General features: G+C 39.2%; 1 protein-coding gene across 5 annotated transcripts in view; it reads right to left on the bottom strand.

The window, feature by feature from the left end:
- The window catches only part of LOC107684043 (dynamin-binding protein-like), a 53922-nt gene that overhangs the window by 15696 nt on the left and 12792 nt on the right, over positions 1-25434 (bottom strand). For 2 of the 5 annotated variants that reach the window (XM_016480173.1, XM_016480174.1), the window contains exons 2-4: positions 22421-22578; positions 22213-22335; positions 16254-18464 (exon numbers count right to left, since the gene is read on the bottom strand). In XM_016480173.1, coding sequence (XP_016335659.1) covers positions 16254-18464; positions 22213-22335; positions 22421-22565 — 2479 coding nt within the window. In that variant the 5' untranslated portion in view covers positions 22566-22578. Of the gene's footprint in view, positions 1-7986; positions 9815-11339; positions 11590-16253; positions 18465-21636; positions 21676-22212; positions 22336-22420; positions 22579-25434 lie in introns of those variants that run through there. The other 3 variants (XM_016480175.1, XM_016480178.1, XM_016480177.1) reach the window with 3 other exon arrangements.

The raw sequence follows: 25434 nt of genomic DNA, 5'->3' as shown, positions 1-25434 counted from the left end.
TTCCAAAAGGGAGAGCAAAAACAATAAACAGAGATGTTTATTGATTAAGACAAATAAACAAACATAGGAATATAAAATGGCCTGCCCGATATATTAGTCTTTCAATAAACTATCTACAACGTCAAACAATTAAGTCATTTTGCAAGAACAAATGTGCTACAGAGAAAGCCAACCATTTTATGACTGAAAAATAAATGATAACATTGTTATTCATGTGAAACTCTTTTATGGTCTGACCGTACTGAGCTGTTTTTGTCCCTGTCTAGTCTAAGGTCACATGAATTATCAGGCCTGTGTGTTCAAGACAAAGTTCACATAAGACCGCCCATTTACCATGGATACCCTTCACAACTGTCAAGAGAGTAAGTGTGAGAGCGAGACACACAGTGTGAGTGAAAGCAGCAAGTTGTTGCAAGCCACAAAAATCCAGTCTTTCAGACAGATTTACGGCACTAGTCAAATTTTACAAGGCTTACAAGTACGGTTGAAATCCTGCATGTATGTGGAATGAATGAAAAAATAATTTCAAATACATTACATAAGAACAGAAACGGCTAAAACTTCTTAAAAAAAATTATTAGTTACACCACCCACTTTCAGTCTCATTCTGGTGCAGAACCCTGCGTCACAGAAACCTGCGTTTTTTGTTTTGTTGTTCAAAAGGCTGCAGGTTCACATTCCAGTTCTCTGTTGTAGTCAGATGTCTGATTTGTGTGGGATGTGACACACCCGTAATAAACGTGAGCAAGCATTCCATTAACCACTCCACATCCTCTCAGACGCATGCTTGTTTCAAAATTCCTTTCAAAAAACCTTACTTGGAAATTTAAATTAAGGACATTGTTTGCTGACAAGAGTGAGAACAAATTAAATTTTGTAACCTTGTAAGTCTACGTCATTTCTAGCGTATCTACAAAGTAATGAAAATGAATGTCAAGTGGAACTCTATTGAAGAGATTTAGACTCTTTCTGAGGCAATCCATTATTGCAGTGAATTCAGTACTCAAATTCGATAAAACAGCAACTTTTCCACTGAAAACATTTAAAGTAGCTACATTTTCTGTGAAAACAAAAAATAAAATAGTGCTGTCAAATCAATAAAAAAATTAAACTAATTAAATCACACTTTTATTTCTGAAATTAATCATGATTATTCCCACCTAACATTAAAGTTTTTAAATATACTTTTATATTGCAATAATTCCAAATTCAATCTTCAAATTAATGTAGAAACAACATAAAGACATATATACCATAACATATATTTTTAATATTTGTTTAATGGCATCTTTTTTATGACTGATGGTGAGTATCACTGATACCAATACTACCATTGACTCAACATTACAGTATAATTGAGAGCTATCAATTTAAACATTTATTAGACTTAAATAGATTAAAAATAACCACTTTTAATTTAAGTGAACTTAAAACAATCTTCACATAAATCTATTATAATAAATGTCATATTTTGCTTCCTTCAGCAAGTAGGAAATTAACAGAAATTGAATAAAGTTATCAAACACTAAATTCGAAAATTAAATATAGATAAATCCTTAAAGCTACAAAAGTTATCGATTTCCTCTTTTTTCTTTTGTTCTTTGATCGACAGACATCACAGCAGCTGGGTTATTAGGTTATTTTGGATGCTTAAGAGCTACCACTGCTGAACATGACGCGGATCTGACATGCATCGTATTTTCTCACAACTCTTTACCTTTTCTGGCATGCTTCAGGTCTTAAAGTCTCTACTAATGAGCTGAAGAGTTGAATCGTGTGTTAGATGAGGGAGACAGTGCTGGGCTGCTCCAGGACAGATCTGAAAACCACTGCATTTTAGAGACATATTCTTAAATGTGACTCATATATAACAAATACTTACATGCACGCACAGTTTTAAGGCAGCTTTAATCACCTTTTTGGTAACTTCATGACTTAACTGACAACATTACTTCGACACTGCATGCTCGTAGTTTCTTTTGCGCTTTAATATGAAATTATATTTGTGCATGCAATTGAAGAGCACGTGCAACGAGCACAATATAATGGCTGACAGGACAGGAAAGTTCATTTTTACAGACATATGGCCTGACAACATCTCATCTGACCGCAGTTCACTGTTGTTCTACTGAAGCTCCCTCGTCACCTGTACCTTTTCTGTGCTCGTTTGACTAGCGCCTGAAAACAAATAAACGCAATTTTTGTCAAAGAAAAAAAAAAGAGACAGAAGTAAGTTGTGAGTGGGGTGGCCAACCCTAGCTCCGCCCCTGCGTTAATTGCATTAAATATTTTTAACACGCTAAACTGAAAAAATTTATCGCATGCGTTAACGCATTAATTTTGACATGCAGCACTACAAATAAAATAATTAAATTATATTGTAGTACGTTTTACAAGTACTCTGAACAAAAAAGTGAAATTACTGCGCTCTTCTAAGTCAGGGTGCTTAGGTCCTTAAAAATAAGAACTTTTGGTCTCAAAAGAACAAAATGGACTGCACTCCTTTCCTTGTGTTTTATTCATTTTTACACATCAAGCAGCTGGCAATACAGTTTGTTCGGCTACTGTGACATTTCAGTTGTCTTCTCTTTCACAATACAATCAAGAACACCTGCATGTACCCCGTGCAACCTGTCTAGACACATCACATATAACATCATCAAAATCTCATCATTATTCTGGCTAATCTTGGTGTTATGCATGAATATCAGGTTCACAAAACCACTTCTTTCCCACAGAACTCTTGATTCACAGAATCTGATAAGATCATGCTCATGACTCAACGTGCATATTGGTATAGTCATTTAGTCGTATATAATCCCCTTAACAGGCTGAGATTAGCATTACAGAGATATTTCGTAATTGCATGCATCCTCCTAACACTCTGTTTAAGCACAAATAGGAAGACGTGATATACAGCTCCACCGAGAGCCCTCCCTCTACAGTTACACAAAGAGAAGCTTTTCTACTATCATAGCTACTCATGCCCATTGTCATTGACAGATCTGTGCTGTTCCAGTCATGAAGGGTCTGTGTGTCTGAGTGCTGATAAACTAGAAGAATAGCACTTTCAACACATAGGTAAAAAATTACTCTCAACACATGGGTAAATATTCAGTCTCAAGTTAAAAATGCAGTAAGTCAAGGGCAAAACCAATGGTGTGTGGCACTGAGCTGTAATGTAGCATTTGTTTTTCAGGGTATGTGTAAGAGCTCCTGACCTACATTAACTAGCTAATTCCCTCCTCAGCCTGTGACTTGAGGCTTTTGTCTTCCACGCTGGCCATTGACTGAGGGTTGGTTGAAGGTTTCCACCTAATCCCCTTCCAGCCCACTGGCATGGGCAGCTGCACAGGGATTACAAAGACCAGCAACAGATTTGGCTACGTTTACACGACAATGGTGTAGTCAATGATTCGTCGATTCTATTCGACTATTCGATTTTTAAAAATCCTCGACTTCATTTTGCCTGCGTCGACTAACCAACAAAATACCGGAAGTGGCGCATTTCACGGACGAGAATCCATAAACGGAAAAGTTTTTCCCATGTATTTTTAAAAAGTTTCACATATACACGACAACGTTTTCAAAACGATTCGCGTTAACACATATCAACGAAAACGGCCAAAAACGCTGTATTACGTATGCCAGGCCAGTAGTTGGCGCTGTCACCTTGTTAGTTGTACCTGTAGGGAAGTGACGATTATATGATGTATATGATGCATCTCCACTGTTGGTTGTAATATTGGTGAAGTAAATCCACACTTTCCTGAAGAAGCGTTAGCAAACTCTTGAACAGCAACAACAGTACCATATGCTCCGCCACTGTTGTGTATGTTTGTTCGCGCCTGCCTTTAAAATCGACACGTACTGCGCATGTCTACATACCTAACACTTACTACACATGAGCATGATGTCAGCGTTTTCAAAGATTCCCGTATTGGGTGTTTACACGGAAACGATAACTGTGCCGTTTTCAAACACTTGCATTTTGAAACCCGTTTTCAAAAATATGCGTTTTCCTTACCCAAAGCGCTGTTGTCGTGTAAACGATAAAAAGTAAATAAAGAAGTTTCCCGTTTTTGGCTGAAAATGTTGTCGTGTAAATGGCCCCTAAATAAATAAAGGCACACCCACTCATGCGCGCGCACACACACACTTATTTGTATATTATCTGCAGTGTAAGATAATTAGGCTGGTGATCGTTAATACGAAATGACCTCTAAAAGCCAAAACAGAGGTACAATTCTGTCAAGCTTGAAACAGATGACCTCAGACTATGAGTCAGGCTGGGTCAGCCTGGGAATCCTCTTCATGGTGCCCCGAACTCAATAGTAAGAGGTCTTTGAAGGCTATATGGATTGGGGGGAGGGTTCTGGTACCAGGCACATCCTAGTCCCAGAGATCTCCCCCTGGAGTCTCTTTTCCTCCTCCTCCTCCACACCGAGGTGCTGACTGGAGTACTAGGCTACAGAGGATTACCCTGGGCTGAACTGACCACCTGCTCTGTGTCAGACATGACACAAGCCAGGCGAATCTCCCACTGAGACACCCATGGCAAGCACCCAATCACCAATCACTGACAACAACAACAAACAATGTCACCTCATGCTAAAAAGCACTAATGAGGCTGCTATAACTGAAGACCATTCATTCTTGACTGTCGGTGAAACCTGAATGAGTAGACAAAATTTAAACAGTACAGATATAGACCTGGAAATTTGGACAGTAATTGACGTACCTAAGATGTATGAATATTAGGGATGCACCGATACCACTTTTTCCAGTCATATCCGACCGAACTACAAGCTTTCCAGTGATGTCTGTGAGAAAGATATATTCACTCGACAAGCTCGCGCATCTGCGCCGCCGTGCGCTCAATCCACTCAATGTGCTTTGTTTATCAGCTCGTGCACACCAGTTATACAGGCCTTAATACTGAATGTTTAACATGATATTCATTGCATACATATACTTCGTAGTAGACATCCTTAACTCCTTTCTGCTGTCTGTTGTTCTGTTGTCGGTGTTTCTTTGTTTGAATATGGCGCTTATCACATGCTGTGTGGTATCGGCGTTTGGTATCGGGGCATTTTAAGGAGTACGAGTACAGGAGACCAGTATCGGTGCATCCCTAATGAATATCATTGCATTAAAAAACAAAATCACAAACCAAGTGGAAACTTGGTAACTTTTTTCAACTACTAACTTTTTTGTCAATCAACTTAAGGGCTGTCGCGATTCGTCGATTCTATTGGACTAATTGATTTTTAAAAATCCTCGACTTTTGCCTGCATCGACTAACCGACAAAATACCGGAAGTGGCGCATTTCACGGACGAGAATCCATAAAACACATTATTAGACTGTTTTCCAAGGCCTCATGATATATTAAACCCATTTAAAAATAATAATTAAGCATAACTGTGAATTCACAAACACTACGATTTAATTAAATAATTATACGTGATGCAGTTATAGGCGTGTAGGTTACGTACGTGCGTCTCACAGCGGCTCCATTCACAGTAAATGCTGTTCCACAGGAACTGTTATCATTTACATGTGTGGAGCGGCTCAAACTCCATCTGTGCATGTTGTTGTGAGTTTGGGTTTATTATAACGTTCATCTGGGACAGATTTGTAAGGTAAATCATTTATAAATACACGCAAACACAGGAGAATAGCCTACATCATTATCTTGCGGTTTCAAAATAAAAGCTCAAACCCTCACTCTGGAGTTTACACGTTTTGATGTCCACATATTCATTAAATTACAGTGGCTATAGCATTTCTATCGGAAAGAAATGGCCAAATATTAAAGATTAAGTGGACATTTGAATTAAATGATGCTTGGTCAATATTAAACAAGTATTAGATCGCACAGTAATGTGTAAAAACAATCGTCAGGCCGTTGGCGCCCCCTGCAGGCCTTTGTTGTAATGCGTACTGTACATTAGCTCTATTCACTGATCTATAATAGAGATTATATTATATTATTTTATAATTATACATAGATCAGTGGCTCTTACATTATAATACAGTATTTTAACAGTTTTGTTCAATAAAACCACATGATTTCTTGCTTTTGATAATTTATTGCAACTAATTATTATTGCCTCATTGCTATTATATATGTATTTTAAGTAAATTTAAAGGCTATTGTTCACTTAACCTACATCTATTTTTATTACCACAAAAATTAATTATTAATTATATTTTATTATTAGTAGACCAGAACACGTGGACATGTTATTCTTACACTATAATACTGAACTTTGATTTCAGTGATTTGGACTGAGATGGACACTTGCTTCTTGCACTCTATGTTGCACTTTACTTTTGCTTTAAAAAAGGATTTCATAGAAATTTGGATTTCATTTGGAGTTTCACTACTGAAGTCCTCTGTTCATTTTTTTCATTATGCTGGAGATGTCTGTTTAAATCCTTTGTTTACACATTTCTAAGAGTACTTTTAATACTTAAAATTGTTAATAATAATAACTTTTAATAATAAAATTGTAATACTTGATTCTAGTGGACTCTAAACATTGCATTTATTTAATGTGAAAACCAAACTGTTGGGGTTAATTGAAACATATTTTTTTCCCTTTGTAGTTGCACTCACAGCTGTAATGAACAGAAGTCCAGAACATGTGGATACATTGACATTAAGAACATTCTGACTTTCTCAGACTTTTGTAATTATTTTCTTTTCATTTCATTTTTGGATTCAAAGAACCATTTGGGGTTCTTTTTAATGAACCCATTAAAATGGTTCTATATAGAACCATTTTGGGGTTCCATATATGAAGCGGGTGATAGAACCATTTCTGGTTCTAAATAGAACCATTTCTTTTAAGAGTGTACTGAATGGCAAAGTTGCAAGTTTAATAAAATGTTCTTTAAAATTTTTGATATTTTTTGTGGGAAATTATTGATAATTTATCGATTAATCGATAACTTAGTCGATAGATTAATCAAAACAAAAATAGTCGTTAGTGGCAGCCCTAATCAACTTTTCTTTCAACATTTATTCAGTTATAGAAGTATTAGTGGCAGCATTATGTTAGATCCAGGTACTGAGTCAGAGTAACCAGTTCATGAAATTAACTATAGTCATGCTAAACTAAACTAAGAAAACTAAATTATGACTAGAAAACATCTAAATAACAAAAATCCTTTTGCAAATGTTTTGCTTGAAAAGATATAAAATACAAATATTATATTAAAAATTGTTATATATGGTACTTTAAAACAAACATAGCTTAAATGTCTAAATGAGGCCAATGTAAAGCTCACGGCAAAAGGGACTGTAAAATCTGATGCAAAATGGTACTTCTTGGCTTTGAACATTTTGTTGTTTTTGTTTTTTGTCTGAAGTCATGGTATCATAAAACACATAAGTGGTTGTCAAACAAAAGAAAAAAGTCTGAAAAGGGGAGGGAGGGAGGAAGAGAGAAAGAGAGACACAGAGGACAAGGGGGAGACAGACAACAAAACTTCTGAAAAGTAATTAAACCCGTTGGACCAGTTCCCCCCCCTGTAAGTTTCCAAGTTCACCTCTGAGCAAAAAAAAAAAAACATGTGAAACTCAGCTCCACACTGACACGTTGGACCAGTTCCCCCCCCTGTAAGTTTCCAAGTTCCCCTCTGAGAAAAAAAAAAAAAACGTGAAACTCAGCTCCACACTGACAGCTTCAATAGACAGTCTCATAGATATGCATACCTATGCATTAAGATGGTGACTGCACAATCAGCACCTTTGGTATTTCCTGAATTGATTTGGAGATGTCCTAAAGCAGAGCTCCAGGACAAGGTCAAAAGAGAGCTATAAACATAAGTGATATCCATGTGGACATTTCTACAATTGTTAGTTGACTCATACGGTTACGTCAAACAACACCCACAGCCACCTCAAGGTGTGTTTTGACCCTCACAGATTTATTGTCATAGTACTGGATGTGCTACTGGTTCTTATGTGCTTTACCTTGTTTCTTTTTCCTGTTGGTGGCAAACTCTGACTTCCTGAGAGAGCTGGGTGCTGTCTTCCTATAGAAGCTGTTCCTGTCAAGTGAACCCACGTAAACAGGCTTCCGTGTCTGGCCTTGACCTTCCATATTCAGTTTTCCTGAACCCGGGCGATCACTGTACTGGTCCTTGTGGTCATAACAGAGTTTAGCAGGATCCTCGTAAGACCGTCTCTCCTTCAGTGTCTGTTTTTCATAAACATCCTTTTCCCATTCCTTGCAGTGTCTTCCACTGTTGTGGTCAGTACTGTAACCCTCTTGTCTATGTTCTACTGAATTTGACCTTATATCTCTGCAACGGTCTCTGCTTCTCTGGTCATACTGATCACTCTCACAACCCTTGTCTTCATAGCAGTCTTTAACACCACTATCATAACGTTCATCTTTCCAGCAGTTTCTATCATCCTTTTCTCTGTAATCACATTGGTCTCCCTCTCTGTACTGATAGGAGTCTCTTTCTTTAGGTTCAAAGCGATCCCTCTGCTCAGACTGGCTGTTTTCTCTGTAATCATACCGGTCTCTCGGTTTGAGGTCATAGTGGTTACCTTTCTTACGTTCATACCATTCCTTGTCGTCTAGTTTAGAGGGGTCCCTTTCTCCTGTTCTTTCTCTACGGTCACAGTAGTCATCTTTCCTAAGGTCACTGCGGATCTTCTCCTTTTCTTTGTAGTCATAGTAATCTCCCTTTCTTTGTACATACCGGTCATAGTCTCTTCGATCGATTGAATCCCTCTCTCTATACTGGTAGCTGTCACCTCTCCTACGGCCTTCCTCACAGTAACTACGGTCATAGCGGTCCCCCTTTCTATCATCACTCTGGTCTTTCTCTCTACAATCATAGCGCTCATACTGGTAATTGTCTCTGGAGTCATAGTGGTCTGCTTCTCTATATCTGTACCTGTCCTTTTTCCTGGTGTCGTAATGTTCTTGATGTTTACTGTCATAGAATTTGTTTCTGCGGTCATAACGGTCATACTTATCCAGCTCTTTATGGTCATAGTAATCCTGGCCCCTGCGGTCCCCATCTTTATAATTATCAAGCCCCTTATCGTAGTAGTCCTGGTTATCACGGTCTCTGCGACTGTAAGGCGCTCGACCCTCACAGTACTCATTTGATTCCAAAGAGTGGTACCGGGCCACATAGTCAGGACGTTCTTTACTCCTTGGGCTCTGTGCAAAGTCTTTGTGGTCAGCGTAATCCAGTTCTTCCTGGTGCTGATAGAAACAGTGATTGCTGGTCCATTCCTGTGGGTTCCTCGGCTCCTGGTACACTGCTTCTGGTGATTGATAGAAGAACTGTTGGGGAGGGACCTCTCGGTAAGGAACCTTGTCCCAGTCCTCATATTCCCAGCATTGTTGACGGTACCCATTGGCTTGTCCGAGGTAGGCCTGGTGCTCCCAGTGTCCTGGTGCAGGTCTGAAGTCCTGAGGGCACATGACTGACTGCTGCTGAAGTTGTTCCTGCTGTTGAAAATGCAGCATTTGTATGCATCTCTCCTTCTCCCAGCCCTCACTCACCAACTCTTCGACGCTCTTACCTCTCTTGGGAGGAGTCCTGTTGAAGTCCCAGGGCACTGGGGCAAACGGCATAGGGTGTCCTAAGACCACCTGTCCCTTCATAATGGCCGTGAGAGTCCACAAACAGGGAAAGCTGTGTTAGCTTCCCCAGATTTCACATTCCAGGTCCAGATGTAGAGAACTCCACCTGACAGGCATGCTCAAACTCTCTGTCTCGCTCTAACTCTCTTTCTCCGACAGCTGACTGAACAGGACTGTCTGGTTCAGACCTGAGAAACTCAATCTCTCTCTCTCTGTCTCTCTCTCCGCCTACCCAACCAATAGGAGGAAGAGAGGGAAGGAGGTGGGGGAGGGTAGAAGCAACAACTGAGAGGAGGCAAAGGGGAGGCATTTAGGGTTAATCATTGAACGTAGTCACATGAATGGATTACAGGGAGGCTGTGATTGGCTGAAGTCTCTGTTTGCAGGAAAACACAGGCTGGACTTCACAAAAGAGGAGGGAGCATTATCCTCTTTTTTTAAACTTGGCATTACTCATGAGCAAAGTTGTATATGCCCCTTAAAGACTCTTTTTAGGCAGTTGTGCAACTAGAACAGGGATCTTGAAGCTGTACTATTTCACAGTTTCTGCTTGTGTTTTTAAAGAAATTAAGGAGGCGTGTATATGCTTTCAAAAACAACCTGACACACTGAATGTTCTGTCAAAAGCAGAATCAATGCTTTATATGTTCTAACTTGCTCATCATACGTTTCAGAGTAGCAAGGTTCCCATGAATGTCAATCTTCTTCTTTCATGTTTCAACAAGCTGACCTGGGAAAGTTAAGACACAGGCCGATTATTCCAGAGAGCACCGGGCACTGTCGAGTGCCTGCACACTGCACAATAATCCATTGTTAAGGGCCACCCCTGGTTTCACAGACTTTTTCATCTTTTCATGCAAGGAAGAATAAAAAAAGCTATTCACTCGCTTCAGTATAGTATATAACTCCCCTCTACAAAAAAAGACAAAACAGTACACAGTACTATGATTTCCTACTGCACACAGTACTGAGAATGTGTCACTGAATACAAATACTAATAATGTGAAAACATGGTAAAAAGAGAACAAGAAAAACTGTGCTGATGTTTTGCTACAAGTACTTAAGTTATTAAAATGCCAAATATTGCTCCAGTTAAGGCTGAAAAGAAAGAGAGAATAAGAGATTTTGTGGGTCTGACTGCTTCTCCTCTCCTCTTTATAAACATTGGTATTTTGATAATCAGTGTTTAAGATCTCACATTTCTTTACATGGGGCAGACCGAAACTGTGTGCACGCTGTTTTTCCACTTCAGAGACATCAGGAGCAACATTCCTCTTGTGTAATGGAGTTATTTTTCTTTGTTTACACAAGTACAACCCTTTGAAATGGCACAAAACTCACATTCAAAGATGGTGCACCTGTAGCCATTCGTCAAAAAACATGTTTCAAACATTTATATCTAAAATCTGCCAATCTGTTAACTATTTTAGGTTAGATTTTTAGGTTCTTTAAGGAGGGTTAAACATCACTATGTAGTTAATGGCTCTTAAGGTCCTGGGACAGGGGGAAAAAACTTGAAAATCTCATTTAGGACACAGACAAACCTGTGGATGAAAAGCATTCAAGACAGCCAATGTCCCTCAGTGAGTGTCTGTTTCATACATTTTGATTAGTCCAAATCTATCAGAGAACACAACAGGACCCAAAAAGTAATTACAGCAACGAAGCATTCAGATGCATGCTCGTGACAGAGGTGAGGACACCGGTCTCTTACCTCTCTTGGGAGGAGTCCTGTTGAAGTCCCAGGGCACTGGGGCAAACGGCATAGGGTGTCCTAAGACCACCTGTCCCTTCATAATGGCCGTGAGAGTCCACAAACAGGGAAAGCTGTGTTAGCTTCCCCAGATTTCACATTCCAGGTCCAGATGTAGAGAACTCCACCTGACAGGCATGCTCAAACTCTCTGTCTCGCTCTAACTCTCTTTCTCCGACAGCTGACTGAACAGGACTGTCTGGTTCAGACCTGAGAAACTCAATCTCTCTCTCTCTGTCTCTCTCTCCGCCTACCCAACCAATAGGAGGAAGAGAGGGAAGGAGGTGGGGGAGGGTAGAAGCGAGGAGGCAAAGGAGGCAAAGGGGAGGCATTTAGGGTTAATCATTGAACGTAGTCACATGAATGGATTACGTGATTGGCTTGATTGGCTGAAGTCTCTGTTTGCAGGAAAACACAGGCTGGACTTCACAAAAGAGGAGGGAGCATTATCCTCTTTTTTTAAACTTGGCATTACTCATGAGCAAAGTTGTATATGCCCCTTAAAGACTCTTTTTAGGCAGTTGTGCAACTAGAACAGGGATCTTGAAGCTGTACTATTTCACAGTTTCTGCTTGTGTTTTTAAAGAAATTAAGGAGGCGTGTATATGCTTTCAAAAACAACCTGACACACTGAATGTTCTGTCAAAAGCAGAATCAATGCTTTATATGTTCTAACTTGCTCATCATACGTTTCAGAGTAGCAAGGTTCCCATGAATGTCAATCTTCTTCTTTCATGTTTCAACAAGCTGACCTGGGAAAGTTAAGACACAGGCCGATTATTCCAGAGAGCACCGGGCACTGTCGAGTGCCTGCACACTGCACAATAATCCATTGTTAAGGGCCACCCCTGGTTTCACAGACTAGGACATCTTTTCATGCAAGGAAGAATAAAAAAAGCTATTCACTCGCTTCAGTATAGTATATAACTCCCCTCTACAAAAAAAGACAAAACAGTACACAGTACTATGATTTCCTACTGCACACAGTACTGAGAATGTGTCACTGAATACAAATACTAATAATGTGAAAACATGGTAAAAAGAGAACAAGAAAAACTGTGCTGATGTTTTGCTACAAGTACTTAAGTTATTAAAATGCCAAATATTGCTCCAGTTAAGGCTGAAAAGAAAGAGAGAATAAGAGATTTTGTGGGTCTGACTGCTTCTCCTCTCTTTATAAACATTGGTATTTTGATAATCAGTGTTTAAGATCTCACATTTCTTTACATGGGGCAGACCGAAACTGTGTGCACGCTGTTTTTCCACTTCAGAGACATCAGGAGCAACATTCCTCTTGTGTAATGGAGTTATTTTTCTTTGTTTACACAAGTACAACCCTTTGAAATGGCACAAAACTCACATTCAAAGATGGTGCACCTGTAGCCATTCGTCAAAAAACATGTTTCAAACATTTATATCTAAAATCTGCCAATCTGTTAACTATTTTAGGTTAGATTTTTAGGTTCTTTAAGGAGGGTTAAACATCACTATGTAGTTAATGGCTCTTAAGGTCCTGGGACAGGGGGAAAAAACTTGAAAATCTCATTTAGGACACAGACAAACCTGTGGATGAAAAGCATTCAAGACAGCCAATGTCCCTCAGTGAGTGTCTGTTTCATACATTTTGATTAGTCCAAATCTATCAGAGAACACAACAGGACCCAAAAAGTAATTACAGCAACGAAGCATTCAGATGCATGCTCGTGACAGAGGTGAGGACACCGGTCTCGCATGCCACTCTTCTCATCTCTGTTATTAGAATAGCCCTCCATACAATCCCTCACAGCCTTTCCAGCAGGCGATAGGATCATACAGCTCTTTAAAGAGCCTTCTGTTAACCTGAATAGGCTTTCGTGCATGAGACAGGCACAGAAAAGCTGGGAGCTGGAGATTAGATCCAGGACACAAATGAGCTCTTGATGCTTTTTATGAGCACCCAAACAGATCCCAATTAGAACAAGGGCTGTGGAAGGGGCAACAGAAGGCTAGAACGGGACACTCATTTATAGATACACATATAAATTAATCTGTTAGAACCAAAATCACAACTCTGTCTTTCCTCCAACAACATGGCAATGGAAAGAACTGTTCCCAGAAAGAGAATGATACATGAGAAATATGAGAGCCTGTGGGTCTGATAAGCTCCAAAACTGCCTTCAATTTTCTTTCTAATTTATCCAATACGGTTTCAAATAACTTCTAATCATCTCTTACTCCAAAATTCAGTCTTGTTTTTTGTTCCATTCCAGAAGAGATGATGAAATAAGAAGCTTGTCTCCTCCCTCCAGCAGAATACCGCTGTTCAGCGAGTACAACTCCATAGCTGATAGGCTCTTGACTGACTCCCTGCACTGTTACAATAAATAACCATTGTTTCTACCCTCCCTGTTGAGAAACACACCCTGTTATGATAAATGTGGAAACACACACACACACACACACACACACCTACCTAAATGAATACAGAGAAACCCACAAGGAATAATGCTACTCCCACAATTATGACACCCAATGACTCAATAAGACGCACATTGCTATACTCATAAGCATTATAAGCCTAAATAATTTAAATAAATAATCTTACTATCTGTTTACTGCTCAGTGTAAATACATTTTTATTAAAGTCCACAATTTTTTTGTTGTTGATTAGTTAGGAAAACAATTGTGAAAATGTTGTTACAATTTGTAAACAGCAAAGAGAATAAAGAATTATTAATAGGAATAAAGAAGTTTAAATTAAAGTTGATTAAACCACATACACAAACAGTGTTGCTCCGATCCACTTCAGTTAGTCCAAGACATACAGGCGTCACAGAAATCAAGTGATATTCACTAAGACTTGGGCAGTGCTCCAAACCAAATGTATGCATCACTATGTCTGATAATCCCTTCTGGTGAGCCACTAATGTAGCTCCTTGCTTTAAAATTGACCCATTATCAAATCCAAAACCCGATCCAAGTTTCAAACAGAATTCCTTGTTCCTTATACTTGATAACAGATGGCTGTGCCTAGCAAACAGGTTACACTTATCAAGCAAGATGTGTACACAGCTGTGTGCAAACAGTGTATGTGACATACATAAAAGTGTCACGTGCTGTGTGAACTCAAAAACACAAAGCAAAAAAATTTCACTGTCTTGGCTATGAAATAGTGACTACCGGTAATTACAAAAGCAATCTCAAATGAAAAGGAAAATAAAAGTTATTTCAAAACTTTATAATGCCACATACTAAGAAATACACACACAACCCCTCTCCATCTCATCTCAAGTCTTACCTGGTGCATGTGTGGTTCTGGTTCTAAGAACATGGCCAAAAAGGGCTGTGAAAAGCACCACAGGCTGAACCAGAGAGCTCCAGAGTCTGGTTCTAAAACCACTGCTGCCCATGCTCTCTAAAAAATGACCGATTACTATGGTAATGTCCACTTCCAAAAAACAGGAGCAGAACCGAGACAGTGATAATGGGAGTAAAGAGACATGCAGAGAGAAATGTAGGGATAGAGAGCAAGAGAAAGAGAGCAAGAACACGGGTGCAAAGAGGCCATATATTTCATATGTACATGGTAAAAGTGTAGCCAACAGGAACAGCATTCCACCCATAAGTAATATACCAATGTTAAAGCAATTATAAGGGTAATATCTAGTGCTGAGCGGTATACCGGTTCATACCGAATACCGGTGTTAAAATACCGTCATGTACCGTGAAACCGGTATAATTTTGGAAAATACCGTGATATAAATTTTTGGTCATACCGCCCAGTACTAGTAATACCTTTTAAATTATAACTACACGTACATCAGACAGTCTATTAGGGGCGAAACAGTTACTTTAGTATTTGTGCATACAGTTTGTGCAAACACAAAATGTACACCCAAGACCGAGAGGTTTAACAAGATCTGGTACAGAGGGATCACATTATGTTCTACTGTGCAGTGAATCATGGCCACAATGCCTCATGTCAGACTTCAACAAATGTTGTGCAAAGACATGATACTCCCAGTGCCACTGCACTGCAAAAAAATGGCTTATCTTACTTAGTATTTTTGTCTTGTTTCTAGTCAAAATATCTAAAAAAAAAAAAAAAACTAAACTAAAAAAAAAAATTCTTAAATCAAGATACTTTTACTAGATAAGCCAATTGACTTAAGATATTTAGTCTTGTTTCCAGGGGGAAAAACTAAATTAAGTGCATTTTGCTTAAAACAAGTAAAATTATCTGCCAGTGGGGTAAGTAAAATACTCTTGTTTTAAGAATATTTTACTTACCCCACTGGCAGATAATTTTACTTGTTTTAAGCGAAATGCACTTAATAATGACTTTTTCTACTTTGAGAATCAAAGTGGTTTCTATCCTTTATGGAAAAGGTCCACCTATCATGTGTTTAGCACTATGCCTGGGTGTGTTCTATTCCCTAGTTAGGTGTAAAGGTCAAGCATAGACCATCTATGAAAAACCGCTGAATATTACATAGCGCTGAGAGAGTATTAGAACAACTGAGACTTATAATTCCTCTTTTAGATTGTAATATGGTTGACAACAACTTTGAGAAGATGTCGGCAAACCAGCCAATGCATAACTTCTTAGGAAATAAGTTATGTTGACAGACATGGTATGGAGAATTTCAACATAAATAAAAGTTGTATGTATTGACACACCCAGTACAGTGAACTTTGTCTCGGATGACGTTTCAATGGCATATCGAAAGCATTTATCGGGAACACCTGTAACGTTCAAGATGTAATTTGACCTCAAAAGAGGACAGTGGCTGAATGAATGAATGAATGAATGATTTCAGATACTGAGCATAATCTATATCTGTAACGATTGTAAAAACACAACACATATACTGATGTGGGAGTATTAGTGACTACCTTGTAGCTGCTGCTGTTCCAGGGTCAGTGTCTCCATGGTGTATGTGCAGAATTCCAGATTCTCAAGAGCCTGATGTCTCAAAGTCTCATCCTGCTCCTCTTCCAGCATGGCCTGCAGCTCCTGGGCTGTGTGAGAATACATATCAATGTCTCTTTCCACCTCCTCTAACCTCAAGAGTAACCTATATTGCTCCTGTTCCCTCTCTCTTTCTCTCTCCATTTCTTTCTCCATCTCCAGAACATCCTCTGCATCTTCCACCTCTTCAACAGTCTCTTTCTCTTCTGGCGAGTTATAGAATGGGTTGGAGGTGGGTGGAGGGGGGCCTGGCATCAGAGAGTTGGTGCGTGGGCATGGAGGAGGTGGGCGTGGCGCTGGACGTGCAGGTCTGTAAGGCTGAGGAGCAATACGTCCATTGGTTTGAGGACAATGCGAGTTTGTAGGTGCTGGTGGCCTAAGGACCCATGGTCTAGGAGGAGGTGGGCGTAGCGTTTTCAGTCTCTCCAGAGAGGAGGAGGCGGAACCAGAAGGAGAGGAAGTGGTGGGCAACAAACGTTCCATCAAGGAGTGGGAGGAGCCACGGATTATGTCATGCTCATTGCTGTAGTCCATAATGGAGAAGTGGCGGGAAACTTTATTGCCCCTTCCACCACTAACCTCCTCCCATCGGCTCTGTTCTGTGGCTCCATTGCCACGACCTGGTAAGCTTTGTTCGAACTCCATCAGCTGCTGAGAAAGCTTGGCTTCAAGATCTCCAACTGACACAGCCAAAGTCCCCAATGTCTGAGATGTTGGTAACCCATTTGAACCCTGTTCCTGAGGCAATGCCCAGTGGTCGCTACAGCCACCGGACATTAGGTCCGCATCATTTACGCTTGCGTGTCGAGTTAATTTCTTCTGCCTGTTCTTCTCAGCAGAGATTTTACTGTTGAAGGGGCTTCTGTTGTCATGAGATGCATAGTTACCACTGTTTCTTGTCCAGGTGGAATTAGCTGAGGTTCTGGTGGGCGGATTCAGACTTTGTTTCCTTGTGATGGGTGCTGGGGGAGGTTCTCGTAAACTGGTGTGAGAACTGGTGCTGTATTTTCGATTGCTGAGGGCGTGTAGACTTGGCCTAGGGGGCAGCTGGGGTCTACCCAAATTGGGGCTTCCTGTTCTGTTACTTTGGACTTCTCTGTGGGCTGAGCTACTTGCTCTGCGGGGTTGTGAGTGAGGGGGTGGGGGTCTTTCTCGCCTTCTTTCTTGCGACTGAACCTGTGATTGATTTAGAGTCGTTCCTCTCCCTTGAGAACTTTGATCGGAGTGCATGTAGTACACTTGCTCATGCTTTCTTTCCTCCTCCCGGCACTCAAAGTAATCCAGGTCCCACACTGTGTGGTCTTCCTGAGTAGCCCACTCCTGCCCATATTCTGGAACTGTGCAATCTTGTTGAGGTGAGGTATAATCGGGAGTGTAACACTCTTCTTCTCTCTCAGGTACACTAATATCACATATGAATGTCTCGGTTTGTGGTACAACCTGCAGCTGCCCTTGCATCTTGACAAATCGATGAGGGAAAACTCCTCTTCTGCCACATATTTGCCCCTCCAACCAGCCATCCTCCAGCGTGGTGAGGATACGGATCCTGTCACCAGCATCAAAGTCCAGCTCACCAGGTTCAAGGGCCCGGAATTCATGAAGCGCAATACCATATACAGCTCCCTCTTCCTCCTCCTCTTCTTCCTCTTGCGGTTGTTGAATCGCCATTTCTGGATTTTCCTCATCCCTCTCTTCCTCCTCCCTCCTCTCTTCTTCCTCCATGCCGTAAGCTGGATACTGATGTAGGGTCTGAGGTTCAGGCTCCTGCAGAGGTGAGCGCAGGGGTCCGAGCAGCTCCACAAAGCCCTCAGGGAAAACTCCCGTCCTGCCGTCCAGTTCTCCCTGGAACCAGCCAGGTTCTGGCAGGCCTATGATGGTGATGACATCGCCCTCTCGAAAGTCCAGCTCCTCGTCCAGCTGGGCATGAAGGCTCATGAGGGCACGGGCCTGGCCCAGCGCATGTGGGGGAAGCTCGGAGGCCTGGGCAGCTGCACTGCGCTCTGACAGCTGCCTGGATCGTCCGGAAAGCTCCAGCTCTTTAACGCAAGAGATGGGGAAGAGCCCGCGTGAGCCCCATGCATTATGCCCTCTCATCCACACAGCATCCAGAGTGCTTTCAGCAGCAACTACATCACCTATAGCAGGAGAGAGAAGTAGAAGACAAGCATCAGGATAACAAGGATTGAAATATCCTCAACATAAATGCTGGCAATAAGTTACAATAAAAAACTATTTGATGAAAATCTCTTGAATCTTTCAGCAACAACTACTGCAAATCTGTCCTGGCTGAATTCCCAGCATATGTAATGAGACCTCTGCAGCATATTCAGAATGCAGCAGCCCTGCTTATATCTAGGGATGCACTGTAAAACTTCTTCCTGCCCTCTTATTGAGCTTTTATTAGTCTTTTTTCCTATTATAAAAATATAATGTAAAAATCCTAAAAACAAAATAAATTTACCTAGTCTATCTAGACTGTATCTTAAATATATTTATTTATTTGGTTGTTTTATGCAATGGCAGCTACTTAATTTCAGTTCAATTAATTAATTAATAAAAAGATAAGGGCTAGATAAACAGGATAAATAATATCAAGTATTTAAAATAAGTGTGTTTTGTCTTACAGCACGGGCATATTTTTTAAAACTTGTTTATACTTAAAAATAAGTACCTCTGTTGCAGTAATTAAAGACACATTCTCTGAAAACAAGTCTGAATACGCTATTCAATCTTGACACAATTCAATGCTATTGACACTTGACTCTTGAAAAAAAAGATGTGAAAGATGACCATCTGCATGTGTTCACAGACCAACAATTGGACCGCCCCCTTTGATTGACAACCACAGTGCCCTTCGTCACCCTCACCCAATAGTCCCTCCTTTTCTCTTTACTTTTCTCACACCCAAATAGTGTACACAACTACGACATATGAGAACAAGAGGACTTCTGTCAAGCTTAAAATGATCATTAAGAAAATCTGTTGACTTATTTATATTAGGATTTAGGTGGATTATATTTTGCATTAGCTGCATTAGTTTTAGATAATGCTTATTTGTATAGCAAGCATATTTGTTTGCATCCACACTAAAGTATCTGTTAAATGCATTAATTGTAAATGAAAATTTAACTAGCAGGTGAGTAATTGTGTTGATGCATATATTTACACCCAGGGCAAAAGATAAAATGTATTTCTTTATGCTGTCCTTGTAAATAGCATTAGAGCTGTGTGAAGTTCTCTGACCTCTGACCTCAAGTCAGTTTGCACGGCGGTAAAGTCACTGGTGTGGTCAGTTTCACTTAACAAACACACACACATACACATCAACAGGAGCCAGAATGTCCATTAGGGTCACAAGGGCCAAATTCCACACAGTTGCACTCCGCCTCCCATTGTGTTCAACACATAAACTAGAACAGCGTATATAGGGGAAACTAAATTCTTCCAGTTGTGTTTTTCACATAAAAATAAAGTGTGCGCTGGACAAATCACAGTTTCCACATTAGATCAGGACTGACTACAACTAACATCTAAAGCAATATACAACATAAACAGGTATGTAATATTCAAAACATCAAACACAAAGTAACATTTTCCAAAGTAAGCAATGAAAAGAAGAAAAAACATTACAGAACAGATAGGAATAACAGACAAGTAATACAAGAAATATAATTTTTTGTATTACCTTTTTAGGTTATGACTATCATTTATTCTACACAATATAAACAACTAGTGACATCTAGCGGTGACTTGGGATCAGCTCTTCTTGAAAATGCTATTTTCAATTCATAGTTTTCAGTCACGTGACTGGATCGAAGACCTGTCGGGCAAAACATCCATAGAACTGCAGCACAAGCCTGTCAATTTTCCATCTGTTTCCAATCCACAAATATTTAGATCATCTCTCAAAAGGATAAAACAAAGACATTTAAACAAATGCAAGTTTTGGCCATTTGCAATACATACAGTGGGTACGGAAAGTATTCAGACCCCCTTAAATTTTTCACTCTTTGTTATATTGCAGCCATTTGCTAAAATCATTTAAGTAAATTTTTTTTTCCTCATTAATGTACACACAGCACCTCATATTGACAGAAAAACACAGAATTGTTGACATTTTTGCAGATTTATTAAAAAAGAAAAACTGAAATATCACATGGTCCTAAGTATTCAGACCCTTTGCTGTGACACTCATATATTTAACTCAGGTGCTGTCCATAGCACACAGCTAAAATAACGAAGGAGTGGCTTCACAACAACTCTGTGACTGTTCTTGAATGGCCCAGCCAGAGTCCTGACTTAAACCCAATTGAGCATCTCTGGAGAGACCTAAAAATGGCTGTCCACCAACGTTTACCATCCAACCTGACAGAACTGGAGAGGATCTGCAAGGAGGAATGGCAGAGGATCCCCAAATCCAGGTGTGAAAAACTTGTTGCATCTTTCCCAAAAAGACTCATGGCTGTATTAGATCAAAAGGGTGCTTCTACTAAATACTGAGCAAAGGGTCTGAATACTTAGGACCATGTGATATTTCAGTTTTTCTTTTTTAATAAATCTGCAAAAATGTCAACGATTCTGTGTTTTTCTGTCAATATGGGGTGCTGTGTGTACATTAATGAGGAAAAAAAATTAACTTAAATGATTTTAGCAAATGGCTGCAATATAACAAAGAGTGAAAAATTGAAGGGGGTCTGAATACTTTCCGTACCCACTGTATGAAACACCCACCGCAATATTTCAATTAAAAACAGCATGACATTCTAAAACGTTTAATGTGAAAACACTTAAAGTGCCTTTAAAACAGTAATATTAAAAGATCAAATTCAGTACACACCTTTTTAATGATGCGTACTTTATACAGGCAAGCAGATGAGCTTGGAATATGAATGCAATACGCTAAATGATTAAAGGGAAAACATTTAATATTAAACTTTGCGCATTGCGTTTATATTCTGGGTTCACCTGCTTGCCTATGCAAAGTATGCATCATCAATAAGGTGTATGCTGAATTTGGCCTTTAAATATCACTGTCTTAATACATTACTACTTAATGCAAACCTTGTAAAAATAACTGGCGGTCCTATATATAGAACAAAACAGACCATAAACTGGATACATCAGGAATAAAGATGATTGATGACTAAGAGCTTCCACTTTTGATAAACATCTCTACTTGCTAAAACAGCAAACATAGCAATTAAACCTCTAAATCCACTTTTAAAGTGTTTTCTCGGTTTCTGTGGCTACAGTAGAGGTGATCTACAATCTAAGGCTCTACTGTCTACTGTATAAAATGAAATATACCTCTCATATATGACATTACGTCACTCTGAGCAAGCAGGATTTATGTTGAAGGAAAGAGAAAATGGCAGTACAAAGATTTAACTCGTCACCTGCCTAAAGTTTTAACATTATGTACAGATTACATGTCTTTGTGTTAAAGCAATATCTGGTTCAAAAATAAAAATTCTGTCGTAATTGATAAATCACCCTCATGTTCCAAACCTGCAAGATTTTCTTCCTTACGTGAAACACAAACGTCTTCTGGAAACCATACAATAGCTTTTTGAGAGGCAAGGATTTTTCTGTTTTATTTTTATACTGTTTTTTTTTTTTTTTCACAATCTCCAAAAATGCAGAATGCCCAAAAGTCTCATTATGGGGATTGCATTATGTCTTTGAATTGTTACATGAATACAGAAAGTCATATAGATTTGGAATAACATGAGGGTGAGTAAATTATCTGTTTGAAAGTGCAGTAAGCATCAGCATAATTTATCATTTTTAACATTTTTTAATTTTTTGTTGCAGTATTATTAACCTTAATAGACCTGGATAAAACTCATGCATGTTTAATAACTAAGAGCATAATGTATGTACCTCTCTTTAGTGGTAAGTTTCCAGCATCCACAGAATTAAAGTCATTGATGCAAACATACAGATTCTCTCCTGTCTTGGTGCTTGGGATTGTAACAGGTTCCACAAAAGTGCTGGGAAACTGGCCTGAAGGTAGAAAGAATGAAAAGATATCAACATCGATATCACAGACAGAAGACTACATGTAATGTGAATCCTCACATGACTTTACCTGTGACTCCATCTTTAATTCCAAGCAGCCAAAATTCATCAACAACACTGAGTACTTCAATGACATCTCCAGTGAACAGAGGGAGTTCTTCAGAGACGCTGGGAAGGAACTCAAACACAGCACGCACCACTGACCCAGCCTCCATGTTCACTCATCACCTGTGCATCACAAGCAAAAGAGAGATGGATTAAACATGACACCTATACAACAAACACATTTTCAATATGGTTTCCCAATGTATTTGTTTGTTGGATGCCTTTTCCTATTAAAGATCTTCACTCATTACACATTCTGAAGTGATGAGCTCAAAACACGATGACATCAGAACAGCTATGTGGAAAACTAGAATCTGCATTTATTAGTATCCAGGGAATACCACGCAATCTTTTAATTTTTTTTGTAGTATCTGGTTCCTAAATGAGCAAGGCATAGCAATAAAGATTTTTTTCTCTCTTGGTCCAGTCGAACCAGATGTTTGGATTTTTTCCATCGTACATAGACATAGTTACATAGGCATTTTTTCCTCAATAAATATCGTTTCTCATATTATGAAAGTAAAAAGGGTTGTGACTGGCATTTGATGTTGGTTTAAAAGGGTGTCCTGTGTTTTCATCACGACTGCTGCTAAATCTTCAGCAACAAGGTGAAAGAAGTCACATTTTAAAGATTGAAATAAATGAGATAAACACTGTACAGAAAAATAATGGCAGGAAAACAACTATCCTAACATACAGCATTAGGAGTGTAGTCTGATTTATGAACAAATGACTCTCATGAGCTGGTTCTTTAAATGAATCATTACCTGTTTGAATCATTTTTATTTATCATTTTATTAATCCTTCCTTGAATTGACTAATTGAATCATTGTTGTTACTGAATTAACATCGTACTCAATTACTGAACTGCGAGTTATCATGACAACTGACTACTTGTTTTTGACAACATTTAGTTAAAGATACACATTTACATATATTTTTCTACAATATTTTATTTAAAAAAAAATAACACATACACTAAGGTTTGGGGGCAGTTTTTAAAGAATTTAATATTTTATTTAGCAAAAATTTATTTTAAAAAGTGTCAGTAAAGATATTTATAATGTTACAAAAAATGTTGTAAATAAATGCTGTTATTTTGAACTTTTGATTCATCAAAGAATCCTGAAATAATGTGTCACTGTTTCTACAAAAATATTAAGTAACACAACCGTTTTCAAGATTAATAATAATAACCATACCGACCCCAAACCTTTGAATGGTAGCATAAATAGCAAAGAACACATCCTATGTGTACAAACCCTAACTCTTTTGCACCTCTGCTCATTCAACAGCAACTCCATGTGCAAGCAAATAGAAGTGACGGCATAAATTAATCCCTGATGAGACTGACTAAATAAATGTGTATAATTTAGAGACATGAAGAAACAGGGTGACTGAATTCTCCTCTCTCTGGACAACATTTCTTCAACAAGCTCAAATGTGTTTATACACCCTCTAAAACACATTAAGTCATCCACATGAGAGCAATAATGGGGTGGAGGTCTTGAGTGGGAGACTGTGCAGTCCAAAGTTAATAGACAATGATGACTCATAAAGCTCTGCGTGCATGAAGTATTCAAGTGTTTGTGACTCTGAAACAATGTGAATTCATATGAACATATTTATAGGAAAGCATGTTTCTGCCAGAATGAAAAGTTAGATAGTTACAGTCCTCCTCTATGACAAACAAACGGAGATTGATCTAGCACACTAATGAAGCCAATCCCAACTGAATGGAGGATTAAGTGCCACTGTGAGAGTGTGAATACGAGGGAGACAGAAATATAAAGACAAGAGAGGAAATGAGACCGCTCAAAGAACTCTCTGTCTGCTGTGTGTGTGTCTCTCAGGACCTCTCAAGTGTCGGGGTGAGGGGTAACAGGTGAACCGACTGAAAGGTGACAGGGGTCACAGCAGGACTCATCTAGCTGCCAGGTGAAAGACTGTGTCTGAAAGTCTGTGACTGTGCACACAGATGACTGTGTTTGAGTCAGGCTTGTGTGATAAAAGAAAAATACAAAAATACTGCAGCCTTAAAGAAACTCAAAATCCAATACAAAAGCCTAGTGTTAACCTACACCACTGCTCTTCCCCTGTGGCAGAGAAAGTATTCATGATGTTTTGAGTCAAAGAAGTGGGTACAAATCCACTCATGTATATCTGCAAAGAATTTGAGGGTGAAAAAAAAAGCCAGCAACACAGATGCCACACCATTTTATTTGATCAAAAACAGTAAAAACAGTAATATTTTGAAATATTATTACAATTTAAAAGAAATGTTTTCCCTTTTAATATATTTTAAAATGGAATTCATTTCTGTGATTCCTCTAGTCTTCAGTGTCATATGATCCTTCAGAAATCATTCTAATATGCAGATTTTGCACTCACAAACATGTCTTAAAGGGATAGTTCACCCAAAAATAAAAATTATGTCATTAATAAACCCGTAAGACCTTCGTTCATCTTCGGAACACAAATTAAGATATTTTTGATGAAATCTGAGAGCTTTCTGACCCTGCATAGGCAGCAACGCAACTGAAATGTTCCCAGGCTCAGAAGTAAGGACATTGTTAAAAAAGTCCATGTGACATCAGTGGTTCAACTGTAATTTTATGAAGCTACAAGAATAGTTTTTCTGCACAAAGAAAGCAAAAACAATGACTTTATTCAACAATTTCTGTCAGTCTTTGCCGCACGTTCAGGAGATTACCATGACACATGCGTGTGGTGCTGCAGGAGCAGGAGCCGGCATCAGCATCTAACATTAAGATTAACCTTAAGCCTCGTACACACCGGGACGATTATCGCGTGCGCTTATTGCCAATGTTTTTCGACGCATCTTTTGTGTTCATACCCAAGCGATTTTCGCAGGCGATGAGCCGAGTGAACGTGCAAATTCACTCCCTGACATTAGATGGCGCTTAATGAAAAACAGAAATACCCCGGTACACATCGAATCCTATTTGATCTGCAATT

Source organism: Sinocyclocheilus anshuiensis, unplaced genomic scaffold (assembly GCF_001515605.1).
Source record: "Sinocyclocheilus anshuiensis isolate Anshui unplaced genomic scaffold, SAMN03320099.WGS_v1.1 scaffold553, whole genome shotgun sequence".
Taxonomy (NCBI): Eukaryota; Metazoa; Chordata; class Actinopteri; order Cypriniformes; family Cyprinidae; genus Sinocyclocheilus; species Sinocyclocheilus anshuiensis.
The sequence above is the reverse complement of the archived record's forward strand: the minus strand, read 5'-3'. Positions and strand labels throughout refer to the sequence as shown.